Below are 16,705 nucleotides of genomic sequence, written 5' to 3'. Positions count from 1 at the left end.
GCAGAGGGAGGCCTTGGTTTACAATCTCAGTGCCACGGCACAGTTTCTGGGTGCCACTGTGGTGACTCCTGTCCCATCCAGGTGGTAATCAACCAAAACAAGACCACATGCAACCTGCTTCCCCACTGATCTGTTAATGGAGTGGACAATTAGTTTTCACAAGCTCCAAGGGACGTTTATCTCATCACTCAATCCATCCCTCTGCTTGTCTCCCCCACGTGAAGCTAACACAGCCTGTTTATCACATTAGGGCCAGAGATTCTGGCTCTAACCAAAACCCCTGGGACCAGCTCTAGCATGTTTTGTAGCTAATTCTGCAACAAGGGTCACTGCTTCCCACTAACAGCACAGCAAAATTCCTGTATGGGTCACTCAGCAAATGTGAGGGTTAAATACTCTTCATTCAGTAAACTCCATGAGCTCTCTCCTGCAGCCATTTGTGCTGAGGCTGTAAAGGGCCACTCACCTAGAAGAGCTTCTCGTAGCACTTGTCACAGTGGACAATGTCCCGGTGGATGAATATTTTATCCAGAAGTTCTCCCATTGCTTTGTGGCATATTCCACACTGCCAAAAGGAAAACAAGGTGGTTGGACAATAAGCAAAGCATGGAGGGGAAACAGTCTCTGTGTCATCTTCTAAAGGTGTGAGGATGCCAAAGCAGTGACCTTTGAGGGACAAACACCACAGCAGGCTTCCTCCCACACCCACCATTTCCACAGGCTTTGCTTGTAACCTTTGCAAGGTGTGAGATTCAGTGAGACATGCAGTGGGGCACACAGCCACAAAGCAGCACGTCTGCCACAGGGACGTGAGGAAAAAGGGTACTGCTGTTCTATCAGATGACAAAGAAGTCTCTCTGTTCTAATACACATTTATTTGAGGAGCTGAAAGACTTTTGGGGACACAACCAACACCTGTGACTGCATGACTGTTCTGTCCTGATGTGCCTGCAAGCATTTGGCACACACTACACTCATTGCTTGGAAAGTCTCAGGGTGGAATTTGCACCAAGATTCCTCCTCTCCCCACTCCATTTCACAGCAGCACATAGAAGGCAGGCAGTAGTTAAGGTGAAACATTACCCTGAAACAATATTCATGGCAGCAGATGTTAAGATGCTCTACTATGATCTTAGGGCAGTCTCGGATCTCACGGCTGCAGTAACTGCAAACAGGTTCACTGGACCTGTGAAGGAACAGATGAGTGAATTCCTCTGTAACACAAGTTGGTTCCAGTCTCAGCACTGGTACCAGAGGTTTCTTACCCAACACAAGCACTGCTCTCCATTAGCTACCTGTTTCTACACTGTGTCCAGTGACAGTACAGAGTCACATGTGCTATCCCAGCTGTGCAGGGACCACAACAGCAGGGCAGTAGAGATCTTAAAGTCAATGTCACTGTGTTTTCCAAAGATCATCTACACTTTATGCTGTTATTTCACCAAACAAGCCCCTACATTCTAAGAAAGCAAAACCTTGCAGTCATTTGTGTTTCACAGTTTGCTGAAAGCCCCAAGGCAGCCCCTTGTCCTACCTCTGCAGGGGAGTGCTGGACAGGTAGCTGTGGTGGCTGTAGGGTGCTCTCTCCAAATTAGTCAAATCCACAAGGCTGCCACCGGAGACAGAAGGAAATATCAGCACTTGACAGTGATACATCTCAGATGGAATCATTAACCTAAAGTCCTAACTGCAATGTCCTATCTGCCTGTCCCTTGGAGAGAAGGTTGGTCCTTCCCAGCCAGCTCCAAGAAGGCACTTCCCTAGCAGAGGGCCACACTGAGCGATGGAGCAGGGCTGTCAGCATCTCCATCTTTCTCCATTCACACTGCAGATGCTCCATAGGGGTGGCAGTATCTTGCACCTTGCCCCACACCACAGTCACTGTGCCTCAGGACAGACCCAGAGCTGACTCTGGGCTCAGCCTGGCAGATGAGGCACAGACAAGCAGAGACAGCTGGAGTGAGAACCCTCAACCTCCACATTTTTCTCACCAATTCCCATCATTTGTTTATGTGTGCAAGGCCTGACAGTGCCAAACATGCAGCTTAAAAAACCCACTGCAGTGCAGTATTTTCATCCCATCACCCACCTTAAAGGCCAACCCACTTGGAGGGGGAGCTTACCCCTCCCTGGGGAGTTGTGGGACAGGGGCCCTCCTGTCACCCCATGGGACCAGACAGCCCACAAGCCTGCAAAGATATCCCTCTGGGTCCCCAGAGCATCACTGCTGTCTTAGCAAAACTCTGCCCATCCAGTGTAATAATCCCTCCAGGGCTCATGAGCTCAGGCACAAAGGGGTTCCAGCATGGGAGTGTGTGCCTGCTTTGCACATGTATGCAAACACATGTCTGTCTCTGGGCACCCCTCATACCTGCCATAGCGTGGGGAGCCTGATAGCTCACTGCTGTTCACGTACTCCTTCACAAAGAGGACCCCTTTTCTAGGAAGGGATGGAAACAGATCGAGAAGCATTTGCATTAGAAAAGGCTGGAGCTAATGAGAGGCAGCCAAGGGAACACATGTGTGCACTCAGGCCACCACACAGCCTGTGCAGGAAAAGGCACAGAGTGGGATGCTCTTCAATAAAGGCTGGCTATCAAGCATTGTTGCTAAATAATACCTCATATATCCCTCTAATTAACCCACCAAAACAAATCAAGTTAATTAAAAAGAATGGGATGGATAATACAACTTTCATCCAGTTATCCCTTGTTTTGCAAGGATAAGTCTTTCTCAAACCATGTCAGGATTATGCACACAATGAGCATTCAGAGAGCTTGTGGTTCTGCGTGTTAACATGAGAACCCTACTGGCACAGCACTACTCACTGTGGCTGTGGTGACACTGGGACATCTCCAGCCCTTTCATCCATTAGAAATTGCTACTGGTTTGTTTTGGAGATGGTTTTGCTTGCAGAGCTGACCCCACTTGCATATTCCTCCCTCTTTAAAATTCAGATTTGAGGATTCCATGCCCCCATCTGCCTCTGTGGGGGTGTGTGTGTGTGTGTGTGCAGCTCTGTCATGAGCGAGGGCACACACTGTGCCCACCGGCTCTCTTCCCAGAGCCATGAAATGAACTAATCAGGCTCCTTCTCCACGGTGCATTTACATTGCTGCCTATAAGCTCTGATTAATCCTCTCTTCTTACATGAGCAAACTAAGCCATGTCACAGCTAAGGAAAGAAAAGCTAAGCTTGTTTTGGTTTGTTTTAAATTTAGCATAGACACCACCCCTGGCAAGGGTTTCAGATGAGAGTCTCCTACTTAGAGAGGCCAGGAGGATCCAAATATTGCCCATCAAAGCCCATGCTGGCCTTTCACCACTCTGAAGCTCTTCTCCAAATTGTGCAATACTGTGCAGCAGTTTTTGCCTCTGAGGTAGAGCTTGTGAAGCCCACAAACCCCAGAATACAGCTCTGAGCTGACAGCTGCACTGTGACAGGACACTCTCTTCTCTGATACATGACAGAGCAGGGTCCCACGCCAGCCCCACTGAAAGCTGTAGGCTGCTCACTTGCTCATGACTGACAACAAGGCTGAGTCCCACACCTCTGATGAGCATATATGGCATGAGGAGCTCCGTCCTGATCCTCCAGCTACAATATGTTACAGAGGATTCACAGTTTTGCCATGCTAAAGAGAAAAGACACAACTCATAGAGTGAGCTACATTCTGGCCTCCAAAAAGGGCACCTGGAGAGAAGTACCCAGCCTGTCTCTCCCTTTTGGGTGCCTCTGGCCACCATTGCAATGTCTGTGCTCTTAGCCAGCAGTGGGTGATACATGTCTTGTGGCCCAGGTGCCAAGCAGTGAGGCTTGGTTGTGTTCAGCACAGAGGATGGCCGCATGCAGAGCCTATGTGGCAGCAGGAGGCTCAGGAGCACCCGTTGCTCTTTACCCGGCAGTGCTGGTCTCGGGCTGGTAGCCAGGGGCTGTTGAGCTGCTGTGGGGTAAGGTGGCAGCTGGACTGCAGATCCTCTCATTCGAACTCGGGAGAAGTCTGGTGAGACAGAGAAAAGTCCATGGGCACTGGGAACACAAGCCATGACGTGATCCAAGCTGGCAGCCAAGCGAAGACTTACCGCTACTGCCAGGAGGGTGCAATGCTAAGGCTCTTAACCATGTAGATTCATTCATCTTTATCACAGACCAAAAAGGCTCCCTTTCTCTTTTTACATGTACCACTTAACAGTACTACTGCCATGGAGAAGTCATTTGGAAATGTCTCTTTTATAGGGCCAAGGGAGAAAAGATCAAACAAGATCTTCAATAAGGACAGACCTTCAGGGAATGATGTGGCCTGAACGGGAGATGCTGTGGAGAGAAACAGCACACAGCATATTGCAGGAGAGGAGGAGATGGGGACATGTTGGCCAAAGTCCAACAGAACTATCCCCAACTTCAGCATTTCGAGTGCTGCAGACTGTGGCTACTAACATGTCTCCAGAAAACAGCTCAGCCTATCCCCTCAGCAATGAGACCTGCTCAGTTTGCCTGGCAGGGATGGAGCTGATCTTGCCTGTAGCCAGCCTCAGGCTATTTGAGGATCTTGTGCTTCCTGTTCACACTCACAGCATACTCACTCCCCTTTACAGATCCAACACCCAGACCTGCACTGGTGCCTCCACACAGCATCAGACTGCATGTGGATGGACCAACACTGCCATGAAGGACCGTGGAAAGCTCAGAGTAATGGTATTCCATATTGCCAGCTCCTGTCCCTTCCAACAGCTTTGTTCTGGGACTGGCTCAGTCATTTATTCAGGACATTCTGGAGACAGAGATCCTCCCTCTCAACATGTCTCTCTGCTTTTAGCTCTCATTTTTTCTATAGCCTCTGCAAAGGCCAATTTGTGGTCAAGGGAGGTAGCCAGGAACCAGCCCTTCATTCTCCTGTCACTCTTCTGGCATCCCACATGCTAAAAAAGCTCCAGAGACCACAGATGGATGTAATCACAGATACTATGCTGGGCAGCTTCAGCTAAGAGTGGTTTAAGAGTAGTTCTGTGCCTCTAGATCACACAGCCACTCCCTGGAAACCCTTCATCTCTCTCTCAGCTCCTGGCTTTGCTTCCTAGGTTCTCTTCCACAGCAGTTTCATGGAGGTCTCCCTCACAACCACCAAGACTACCCGTTTACCTGGTGCTGTTATAGTTTAAGCTGTCCATGTAGAATGGCACCCTGTGGCTTCTCTGGGAAATGGACATGGTGGTATCTCTGAGAAGGGAGTCGTGGCTATGAAAGGAAGTGGTACAATCTCAAGCACTGAAGTTGAGCACGTGAGGGATCCTCACAAGTGGTGAGAATCTTGGCTACACGTCTCCCTGCTTAGCACCAAAATCACCCGCACACCACAGCCATCCACACCAACAGCACCTCAGTGCACGTGCTTAGAGCCAGGGGACTAGTAACAAGTGGGTCAGGACACTCCAGATACCAAATCAATGTAGCAGTGGGATGTTTGGTGTGTTGACAAGCCAGGATTCCCTTGGGCTTCTTACCGTCCAGCTGCGGGGTTAAAGTCACCGTGGGCCCAGGCACCGGGGCTGTCGTATCTGCTGTTCCTAGGGCTGCTGCTCCCATCATAAACTCTCCCTTCATAATCTGGGGTAGGTCTGGCAAGGAAGCATAAAGCCCTGGTTACATCCTACCAGGGGTCACTGGCATCCCCACAGTGGCTAACTAATGTTTTGTCTCAGCAGTCACCATCATGGTGCAGTCTCCCTTCGCTCTGCCCATTGCACCCACGCTGCTTCTGCAGGCAGAGCTCTGAAGCCAGGGAAGCAGACTCAAAATCTAACACTTGAGAGTAAAGCTGAAGCAGTCCATAAATGGATTCATCTTCAGTATTATTTCCTTCCCCAGAGCTCACCAAAAGCACCACTGCACCATCTGCACGTGTGGCTGCTGACCAGCTGGTCTGTCTGGGTGTCACACCTGCACATTTGCACTTCTCCAAGAACAGAACTCATTACCACAATGGCTTTAACCTGTGGGCAGAGCTTGGGCTCTTTCAACAGAGAGAATGAGCTCAGAGCTTATGGTCATTCTTTTCTTGCAAGTGCCCTGGGGCACAGATTATGTTGATATTGTACATCAGCACTTTGATTCTGATTAAAGCTTCAGGCAATTGTATGACTTGATGTTAAACAATGCTGAAAAACACTGCAAATCAATGCTGCATTAAAGAGAGAAAGAGAGACAGGCTAAGCTGCATCACAACATGAGGAAAACCCTGCTCTGGGCAAGACATGCATTTGGTCTGTGATATAAACCCAAGGGCAGGAATGGAGTGTGAGCTCCTTGCGCTGCAGAGAGACGTGTCAGCATTACCCAGTGCCAGGGGTGATAACAGGCTATGAAGCACAGTAAAGCTCTGTCCCATTTTTTCTGCTCCTTGTCTGCAAATGCCTCCCAAAGCCAATGAGAGCTTTGTGATGCCATCTTTGTGGAACATGCTAAAGGAGGTGAAGGTAAGAGACCACGTGAGTGTAGATATATACATAGGAACAGGAGTTGTAACTGTACAAATTGGCTCATGTCATTGAGGGATGATGAGAAACAAAAACCAGATTGCTCCTAAATCACCATCTTTGTAGTTACAGAGGGGAAGTAGATGTGGACTCTGCACATCTGTCAGGTTTCCAGGCACCATGTAAGGTGGTCTGAATACAACCAGTGTTACAGAGCAGTTCCTGCTCAGTTCTGCTTCTCTGGAAGTTCTTCAAAACCTGCCTGGACATGTTCCTGTGTGACATGATCTAGGTGGGAGCTGCTTTAGCAGGGGGGTTGGACTGGATGATCTCTAAAGGTCCTTTCCAATCCTACCATTCTGTGATTCTGTGATCTCCTGAATCCCTTCTCTAGCCCTTCAGGCCCAAAAAATGATTTTGTTCCATGTGTTGTGAGAACTGGCAATACTGTTGCTCCCTCTGGGAACAAGGTGCTGCTCTTGCTTCTTGATGCAGTGATCACACAACCTGAACCAGAGTTTCTGTCAAATATTTCTGTGCCAGCAGCTCTCCCTGTCCCTGCATCCCATCCCCAAACCCTTACCTCCTGGTGATGAATGCTTGGCTGTCTACATAGGATGGTATCCTGTGGCTGGGTGCTGACATGCCAGTGTGAAAAGGCTGGTGGTCCATGTGCAGTGGCAGGGGATGCTGGGTCTCATGTACACCCAAAGCACTCTCTTTTGAGCTGAAGTTAGACCTGCTAAAGAATTAGAGCCAATTTGACCATAAAGCAATGACTGTGTTAATCAGCAAGTCAGGATCTGCTGAGCCTGGGTCATGCCTCTTTCTGCTGGCACTAAGGAAAACCTGGGACTCCATTCTGTTACTGGGTTCCTAAGGCTGAGGGGATTGGCAGAGGTCTGTACTACTTCCCCTCACCTACATGAGCTGAATTCCCAACACAATGAAGAGCTGCAAGATTCAGCAGTTGCCTAAGTTAATTTGCTAACTGAAAGGAAATATGAACACCCATATGTGGGTGGAATCCTAATGTTCCTTCATGCAATAGCATTTGATTAGCATACACCAGGCAAATTTACACAGGTCCAGAACTTTGGACAGGTTTGTATCAAGAAGCAGGAATGCCAAAGGATGAGGATTTGAGATCTACTGATGAAGAGAAAGAAAGGGATAGTCCCACCATACCTGGCTGCCACTGGGCTAGGCTCATTGTGCCTCCAGTCTCCTGGGCTCTCGTGGTGACTGCCTGTGCTGAGGTGGGTTTGTTCTTCGTAAGCTGAAGTGATCCTGGTGCAGGAGGAAAAAGCCTGTCAGCAGATTTAGCACTTGTGTCTGAACCTGTCCATTGTGGTGAGGAAATGCTCTAAATAGCACAATTCTGTTGGTTTTAAAATTCACTAGGCAAGAAACAAGCATGTGTAATGCCTTTGAACAGGGCAAGAAGGAGAACACAAGATGTGAGACAGCAGTGGAGCATGCTGAGTTCCCTGGCTCCATACCTCCCCTGGCTGGGGGCAGATTCATGCTGGGTCTCTGGAGCAGCCACACTGTTCTCTCTGGGCAAAGAGCTGCACCTGCCAAGAACAGAAAACCATCAATAGGCTGCAGAAGTACCACTGCACAAAGAGTTCCTGTAGGATGTGGATGCAACCCTTGATGAACCTCCTGCCACAGGAAAATGCATGGTATCCCTGCATGGGAATATGCCAGACAATGCAAAGAGAGGTGGGAAAACAAGCAAACAAACAAAAAGCAGAAGGAAAACACTCATCTCTTAAAAAAAGAAGACTGAAAGAAAAGTTAAGCTCCTGATGAACATCAGTTAGTTCCCTGTTTACTTTCTAACTGTGGTCATTAGGCAGCATTAGATCCAGGCACAAAAGGGATGTCTGGGAGATTTTATCAGCATGTGGGGGAACACACGCATGGAATTAACCTGCATGCTCCAGGAAAAGGGGCAGGGGGAATTGTCTGATTCCTTACCTAGTCAGGCTGGGTTCAAGTTCAGTGTGTTCCTTTGGCCTGGGAGGCTCTGGGTAGACATCATGGTCAGAAGGTACTTGTCTCATCTCAGTGTGGCTGGTCAAGTCCAAAGACCTAAAATAAACATCTGTGATTAAGGCAGTGGAGAAAAATCATGCTGGGGTAGGTAGACATCCATTCCCTAGACAGGAGCCAACAGGCAGGGAGCAGGAGACACTCTTTTTTCAGAGCTATTCCAAACTGCCCTGGTAGTAGATGAGAATCCTGCATACAAACCCCAGCCTAGCTCACAGGATCACAGCTAAAGGCCTTTCATCTGAGACTGTCACAGAAGGGAAACGTTAAGCACAGGAGAAAGCACTTGTGTCAGAATTCCTGGGACTGACAGATGCTCTGACACCTCAGGACACACTCATGCATGACTTTACAGCATTCATAAATGCTTGGATAATACTTGCTGAGATGTCTGGGCAGCAGAAGCTACTGCCTGCCACTGTAGTACCAGGGGAAGCATGCTGATGCCCAAGGACCTATGTCATATGCTGTCAGTGCAAAAACTGTCTCTTGGACTTCCACACTGTGTCTATGTCATCCAATTGGCCTTTCCCACCAGCATGGGTGGGATTGCCTGCAGTGCCACTGCCAAGTCCTCACTCCTGGATGCAAAGCAGAGGAGCTGCTCTGTGGTCTCCATTACACTGAGCAAAGAATAAGATATCAAAAATTATGAAGTGTATAGATACTGGGGCATAGATGCTGAGCACTTACCTATCCTGGATCAGCTCTGACTTATAGTCATCTGAGGCCCAAGTGCTCTCATGGCCCCTCTCCCGAGGGGTGTTCCCCTCTCTGAAATCTTGGGAAGACCTGGTAAAGGAGAAGAAACCCCATTGGTGGCTGCCAGGCACAAACACCTGAGAGCTCAGTTCAATGCACACTGAGGAGGAAAAATAGTCACAAGGCTTTGGTGAAGGATATTCCAAGGGCTGACCTGTAACCAGAACAAGGAAGCACTGCCTTCAGCGGGGCACAAAGCACAGCATAAGTGCTTGGAGTTCAAGGGATAGGTCAAGCATCAAAGTTTTCACATACTGAAATAAGCTCATTAAAATACCAGTCCAAACTATGCTCTCTCTAGACAAACATGCTGCTTGCTGGCATGAAAGTAAATCTGCAGGGCAGTGGATTATTTCTTGTGGCTATATCATAGCTCAGAATGTGTAGGCCAGGAACAGGAATGCTGAGGAAAGAGAGGTCACGAGTGACTCCTCACTGCAAGTCTTTTGGCAAAACACTTTCTAACTCATTGGGTTTCTGTTTGCTTCTCTAGCAGGACAGGAGCTCCCCACTGCACCAAGGTTTTAGGGTGTACTCTGCTGTAGAAATGATGATGATGGCTGTTTGGCTCTTTTTCCTGGCTTTTAGTCACCTTTGCCATGTGCACTAGGGTGGGAATGGTGGGGAATTTACTGCTTCAGTGGATGCTGGAGAGAGAGAAGCAGTTTAGAGCTGCTTAGACAAATGGCCCTATGTTGCTTGTACTCAATATTTCCTGAGCAATCAGTATTTCCAAGGCTTCCTACAATGAGAAAGGAGATATTAGCAAACAAGGGCTTAGCACCCCAGGCCCTTACGTTGCTTGGTTCCGGTCAGGTTTGCTGGCTGCTGGCAACTCGGGGCTCCTGTATCTGCTCCCTTGGGTGCTGCTTCTCTCCTCATAGCCCAGGACAGAGCTGATAAGCAAAGAAAGGCCCATTGCATCTTTAACAACTGGCACACAAGTCATTGCACTAGTGAACATTATCTACCTGTGAGGCAAGACTTGTGTCAGTCTCTGCCATTCCCACACCAGGATTTTTCTTTAAGGACCATATTTAGCCTGCAGTTGCATTTTGGTGCCTTTCAGCTCCTTTGCTGCCACTCCAGCATCACTGCAGCATTTCCCTGCATTGTTAGTGAGTGAGAAGGTATTGCCTGAGTCCCACCAAGCACACAAGTATCAGAGGAGAAAAAGGCTGAAGTGCTTGGCCCATGTAAAAGACAACACAGGAGGTTTACAATGCAAAGCTCCTGGTTTATTTTGCAACTGCACTTTAAACCTCAGCACAGTTGCCTTCATCCTTGGGACATGGGCTGTGAAAAGAAGCCTCCTGCTGTGCCTGTCCATTCAGATTTCCCTTAATCCTCATAATTACTCATACACCCACTAAATTTACCCCACTCTTACCCTTTAAAGGAATATTCTGTGTCCTCTAGGTGCACAGGGGCTCTCTCAGTAGGGGAAGGAGGGACATCAGAGTGCAAGCTCGACCTATCAAACAAAAGAAGGAACCTACAGCTTGCCAGCTTGCCAAAGGCTTCAGGGGGCACTTGTATGAAATAACAACACTTCACAAGAGAGCAGAAAACACAAAATCATTTTCTCAGAGAACTGATTTTCCTTGAGAAAAAACACTCTCACCCTCTCCAACCAAGAAGAACAGAGGCTGATAGTGGAACTAATGCAGTTACTTGGCCTCAATTCCCACAGGTCTTGGCTGGATACATGACTTTTCTGTCCTGTCACAGGGTCATGCACTTGGGACAAAGCACAGTATGACTAACCTTGGGGAAGATACTCCTATATTACTCGCAGCAGCTCTAGGTCTTGGGTTTTACATCACCCTACTGGGAGCCATGTGATCCCTCCTCACCTCAGCTGGAAGGTTGGAAGACATCATTTTCTCACCTCGGGTCCTTTGGTAAGCAAATACATGGAGCCAAGTCCCAAAATAATGGACTAAAGCAAGTGAAGAAAGCAGCTTCAGGGGGATTAGTGTATTTGCTGTCAGCAGCAGCAATTCTTTCCTGACTCTGTACCTCTGGCATTGTCAGAGGATCAAGCACACTCTAAAAAGTCTCTGGGATGGAGACACTTTTGAGATCAATGCTAAAAGCAACAATAAAGGTGCTGTATCTGCTCCCAGGCTGCTTCTGTAGATGCTTCTGTAAATTCTGTTGATATCTACCAGAGAAACAGAAGGATGCTTTCCCACTGCTTAGCCACCTCAGAATTACTGGTTTGCCTTGCTTTGTGCTCCTATTTGGATTCTGCTTCCAACTCTACTCTGCATGAGTTACTGATTCTCTCCCCCAAAATGTGTCCTCCGGGAGCAGCACTGAGCACCAGCTCCAGGATCTGACCTTGGGGGTTCAGGCTTTGCATCATCCAGGGAGTGAGAAGTCTTGTACTGATGGTGCAGCTTGTCTGGAGCATCTGCAGATCTCTCCCTGCAACCAGAGTAGGAATTGGTTAAGAGAAGGAGTTTTCTGGGTCACAGAAGGGAGCTTAGCAAGTTGGAGAACACAGCAAGAAGTAAAAATATCAAATATGAGATTTTTTGATCTCAGTCATAACATTTTTTCCCTCCTTTGTGCTTAGCTCAGTAAATTGCCTGCAGCAGACCCGAAGGGCAGGGACATCAATCCAACTATCTCAAGGAAAGCAGCTGAAAGATCCGTTTTGAGGTGGTGGATCAAGTCCAACCCCCTCCCCAATGCTTTGCAAATGCTGCTCCCAGAATACAGTTGTTAGTGCAGTACTAGATGAGCAAAAAGACCCTTCTCATTCTAAAATTGAATGAATTTTATACTGTTAATAGGTTTAGGCTTACTTTGGTGGGTAAAATCCATTGTTGGCTTCAGTGTATTCAGGATAACTGAAAAGGAAAGGCAGCAGCTTTAGAAAGCATCTCTGATTTGATTTAGGTAATGTCTTACAATTATTCTCTTTTGCATTTCATAGGAGAGAGGAGGTAACCCCTAAAACTTCCCAGAGGTGTCCCTTGGTGTATTCCTACAGGTCAAATGTCAAGAAACTTCGAGGGAATTCAGTGATACATTAAGTGTAAAGGAGCATTTAGTAACTCTGAACATCATCAACACAGAACAGATGCCAATGGTATGAAGTATTCTGGAAATTCAAGCCAGGACTCTTCCAAAAGCAGTGGGATGCCCTACAGCCCACAGCTGCAACACAGCCCCTCCATCTGCACACACAGAAGGGGAGGAATGGCCCTGACATCCTCTGCTTTTTCTCAGGGGAGCTGACAAAATGGGGAACTTCAGGTGTCCTGATCCAAAATCAGATGTTTCTGTTGTTTCCAGGCTGTGGGCAGTGAACAGCTCATGAGTGAACAGCTCTCCCTGAACTACTTTCCCTCTGCACACCACAACCAATGCCTTTCCTCCCCCACTGCCACTTTCTGGGGCAGGACAGAAGCACAGTCACTCCTTTTTCTTGATTTATGAATCTCTAGATGTTTTCTAGTGAGAGTGTAGACTCCCTGGAGAAGCTGTGGAATGGGCTGTCACAGAGACTGCCACGTGCTGCCCTAGAACCTCTCAGGTTTGCGGCTTTGGTTTGGCTTTTGTCTTTTTTAGGAGCTCTCCTGTAGGTAGGTGGAGGTTGGAGGCTGAGAGAGACATTGAGTGTGAACCTCTCTATACTGTAAAACAGATTAAATTTACATTCCAGAATTGGTTTACATTTGGGAATAAACCCAGAAAACACAGAAATGACCCACAAAAGGGAATGTTTGTATGTATTGTAGAAACTAAAGCAGAAATAATGGAACAAAGTATCAAACTATTTCATTGAAAAGGGCTGTGGGGGTGGTTTCCTCCCTCTTAAATAAATCTTTAAGAGATGCTGCTGCAGTTCTGCAAAGCACAGGTTAAACTGTGTTTTTCCATCAGTAAATAGGGTGACAGAGCATTGGGACAGGCTGGCCAGATGGGCTGTGGAGGCTCCTTCTCTGGAGACATTCAAACCCACCTGGATGAGTTCCTGTGTGACCTACTCTAGGTGGCCCTGCTCTGGCAGGGGGGTTGCACTGGATGAGCTTTCCAAGTCCCTTTTAAGAGTCTGTGATTCTGTGATCAGTTAATAGTCTTTCAGAGCTTCCAGACAGCTTCAGAGCAGCAGTTTATGACTTGCACAGTGCTCAAGTAAATAATTTCCCACTAACTGTACCTTCCATTTGAGGAGGCCACAGCTGCTCTGGGTGCCAGCTCATCCCACGGGAGCTGCTCAGGCTTTTCCTTCAGAGGTTTGTCACTAGAAAAGAGGAAAAAGCCAGTGAGATATGTCCTGACAGCACTTACACTGCCTCATCCTATCACAGTCTACTAACATTTAGTTAGGAGGAGCACAAAAGGGGCTATCAGGATAGAAAGGGCCAACCTTCTGGGCCTGATGGCAGTTCGTGGGTTACTTAGAGAGATGTGTTGCTCCCTGCAGCAAGGTGCTGCTTACCCCTTCGCCAGAGTGAGACTAAGTACCCTACAATAGTTGTTCTCTCTCTGCTCATGGGCCAGAAAGGACTTCCTACAGATCCAGCCTGACCCTGCACCCATCTTTCACTGCCTGTCAAGCTGTGCATCTGTCTCTTTCCTTCCCTGCCAATTACTCTCTCCAGTTTTAGGTGGCTTAAGTAATGAGGCATCCTTTAATTTCTCTGGAAGGCTGACTCACAATTAGGAGCAGTTATGTGACCCAAATGACCTCGAGCACAATGAGTGTGTTGTAAGCAGTCTGTCCCTGCAAAGACATACAAGGATTGAATGACCATGACAACAGTCCAGCCTCTACCTTTTCTCAAGCACTCTAGACTGCTTCAGCCTGAGACATTGGTTTGGGAACATTTCTAGCTTTATCTTCACTGATAGAGGTGGAGAATGAGTTGGAATTAACTGTATGTGCTGCAGAAACTCATGGCCCCATGTACAACTCTGCCTACTTCAGCCTAGATACAGCCAAAAACTCAGTCCTGCTAATATGGAGCATGTTTAAAACATATGACCTGCTCCTGCATCCACTCCATAGGATAAAGACTACTGCACCTAAGTGTACAAAGAAGAAGTGATCTCTCTCAGGAGGGCCAGCAGCTTCTCTGCCCTCTGCTGCAAGTCCCCTGTCTCAGCCACCTCTTCAGACTTTCTACAGGATGCAGAGGACCAGAAGCAATGTTGGCAGGAGCCACCAGCAACTGAGTTTCAACACATCCCTTGGAGGGACCATCAGTGGGAGGTCAATCGGAGTGGTTACAAAAACAAAACTCATCAAGTAGACTCTTTAGGGACTGAGCCAGAGAGGAGAATCCTCGGGGCAGGTGAAGGCAGAGCAGAGAACACTGCCAGACTGCAACTCAGGCAGCACATGATGCTCTTGGAGCACAGTCCAGGACCCTGACTGGAGGGATTCCATCTGTGTCAGCCCACTAGCAGGTATACACTATTTCTGAGCAAAGAGCAGGGTTACACCTTGTGTTCAGCAGCACAATCAGCCTTTCTCGAGTTCTTACCTGTCCCCATGCTGTGACACAGGCTCAGAGGAGCATTTCCCATTTGGGGCCTGTCTGCTTTCACCATTTCTGCAAGCAAACCAGCAAGAACAATTATGTAGGGAGATGAGGGGGCACAAGGTGAGGCACAGGAACTGTCCAGGAAGGTATGTGCTGGAAGTGTGCTACAGACAGTGTGGGGATGGGATTAAAATGAAAGTAGTTTAGGAGATAAAGATTTGCCCTTTTTGGGCCTATATTCTCATAAAGAACTGGTCAAGCTGTGGGAAACCCACAGCTTCCATCTGGGTATGTTTCCTCCCAGACTGCTAATGCTTTTGTAAAATGCTGCTTTCTTAGATTCCCTGTGCTACAGGATTTATTGTTCCATGACTGCCCTGTGTCCAGAACAATCATGTGTATCTGGGAAATAGCACCAGGCAGACCCAAACAGTGGAGCTGTAGGATGATGCAGGGCCAACAGACCTACCTGATTTCAGTAGGAGTGGAGATTCTCTCTGAAGTTTCACTCAAGGATGTGGTGGTTTGGCTCTTTGTGCCTATTTCAGGGCTGCAAGAGAATGCAAAGAAAAAAAGGTGTCATTCCTGAACAGGTCAGTTCCCCATTGCAGCTGGCCAGAGTTTTCCTGCACTGAAACATTCCTTTCTCTGAAAGAAACTAAATACACAACAAACATCATCATTTTCAACACATTCACTCACAAAGTCATCTTATCAGAAGCTAGTTTTCAATTAGAACCACTGATACTGCCAGGAATATCTGCCTTCTGCCAAGGATACACAAAGAATGAAAACACCAGAGCAAGGTCAGGAACCAAAGTGCTGTTTGCAGTGCTGTGGAAAACCATTTCAACAGTTTGTTTTTAATACTATAGGCATGATTTCACTCAGAAAAAAAGGATGAAAGCAACTGACACTTATTCCCCTACAGATATTTGGTAAGAAGGAGTTCAGCACATTGGGGTTTTTTATTTCAGGTTTTCAGCACTTCTATCAGGATGCTGTCAGATCCTTGCAGGATGTGACATGGATTTCAGACATAAAACCTCTTTTAAAACAGTTGCCTGCACCTAAGAAAAGTCTCCCATGGACAAGGCTGATAAATTGGCTCTACTTTGCCTCCCAGAGGAGTGTCCACAGAAGCCTCTGACCCACAGCTACATGTGGGCTGACATAGACACAAAAGATGTCCAAGCCATCATGGCTGTGCTGCAGCACTCACCTGGAGGGAGACACTGCTGTTGGTTTTGGCTCATTCCAGGAAGACCCAGCAGAGGCTTTTCTTAGCCCATTAGTACTGAAAAAAACCCCAAACAAGTACCAAATTATTAAAGGCAGAAGTTGTTTTAGGTGCCTTGTCCACTCCCATACACAGTTGTCCCTATGTGCTGTTGCACTGATGTGACCAGAATCTGCCTTTCAGCTGAAACACTCAGTCTTTAAAAACTGGCTTTTCCTGTCTAACACAGCTGGAGATGTTTCTGTCCCAAATGTTTGCACTAAAACTCAGCTTCTCTAAATGTACAGATAGCTCAGTGCATTCACACCACTGATTTCACTATGGACATGTGTGTAATATGTGAGGAAAGAGAGGTGATTGCTTCCCAGTCCTGCCTCAAACCTGCACCACAATGGCACAAAATTGCTACCAAAATTCACATGGAAGCTCCTTCATCCCGAAAATAAAGAAAGGCTCCATTTACTGCACTCCCTGCTGGGCCCACTAAGGACCAGAGTGGTAGAGAAGCTAATAGTGCTGCTGCCTGGCATCAAGCCACCCCTCAGAGCAGGAACAGGGAGCTGATTTCCAAATGAATCTGCTCAAAACCAGAGGAGGATTCTCCCTCTTAGGGTAAACATTGCCATTTCAGCCTCACACACGTGCCAGTGGTTCCTGACCA

The 16,705-nt window shown here is 47.6% G+C and overlaps 1 protein-coding gene across 7 annotated transcripts in view; it reads right to left on the bottom strand.

The window, feature by feature from the left end:
- ZNF185 (zinc finger protein 185 with LIM domain) overlaps positions 1–16,705 on the bottom strand; it is a 44,359-nt gene that overhangs the window by 2,046 nt on the left and 25,608 nt on the right. For 3 of the 7 annotated variants that reach the window (XM_062006585.1, XM_062006587.1, XM_062006591.1), the window contains 20 exons: positions 16,027–16,101; positions 15,274–15,354; positions 14,805–14,873; positions 13,475–13,558; positions 12,114–12,158; positions 11,644–11,730; positions 10,688–10,771; positions 10,095–10,193; positions 9,229–9,327; positions 8,461–8,574; positions 7,977–8,051; positions 7,663–7,764; positions 7,058–7,216; positions 5,503–5,616; positions 5,141–5,236; positions 3,900–4,001; positions 2,372–2,440; positions 1,535–1,609; positions 1,084–1,186; positions 467–565 (listed from right to left, as the gene is read on the bottom strand). In XM_062006585.1, coding sequence (XP_061862569.1) covers positions 467–565; positions 1,084–1,186; positions 1,535–1,609; positions 2,372–2,440; positions 3,900–4,001; positions 5,141–5,236; positions 5,503–5,616; positions 7,058–7,216; positions 7,663–7,764; positions 7,977–8,051; positions 8,461–8,574; positions 9,229–9,327; positions 10,095–10,193; positions 10,688–10,771; positions 11,644–11,730; positions 12,114–12,158; positions 13,475–13,558; positions 14,805–14,873; positions 15,274–15,354; positions 16,027–16,101 — 1,831 coding nt within the window. The remainder of the gene's footprint in view (positions 1–466; positions 566–1,083; positions 1,187–1,534; positions 1,610–2,371; positions 2,441–3,899; positions 4,002–5,140; positions 5,237–5,502; positions 5,617–7,057; positions 7,217–7,662; positions 7,765–7,976; positions 8,052–8,460; positions 8,575–9,228; positions 9,328–10,094; positions 10,194–10,687; positions 10,772–11,643; positions 11,731–12,113; positions 12,159–13,474; positions 13,559–14,804; positions 14,874–15,273; positions 15,355–16,026; positions 16,102–16,705) is intronic. The other 4 variants (XM_062006586.1, XM_062006589.1, XM_062006588.1 and 1 more) reach the window with 4 other exon arrangements.

This window comes from Colius striatus, chromosome 13 (genome assembly GCF_028858725.1).
Source record: "Colius striatus isolate bColStr4 chromosome 13, bColStr4.1.hap1, whole genome shotgun sequence".
Classification (NCBI taxonomy): Eukaryota; Metazoa; Chordata; class Aves; order Coliiformes; family Coliidae; genus Colius; species Colius striatus.
This window is presented reverse-complemented; position numbering and strand designations above follow the sequence as displayed.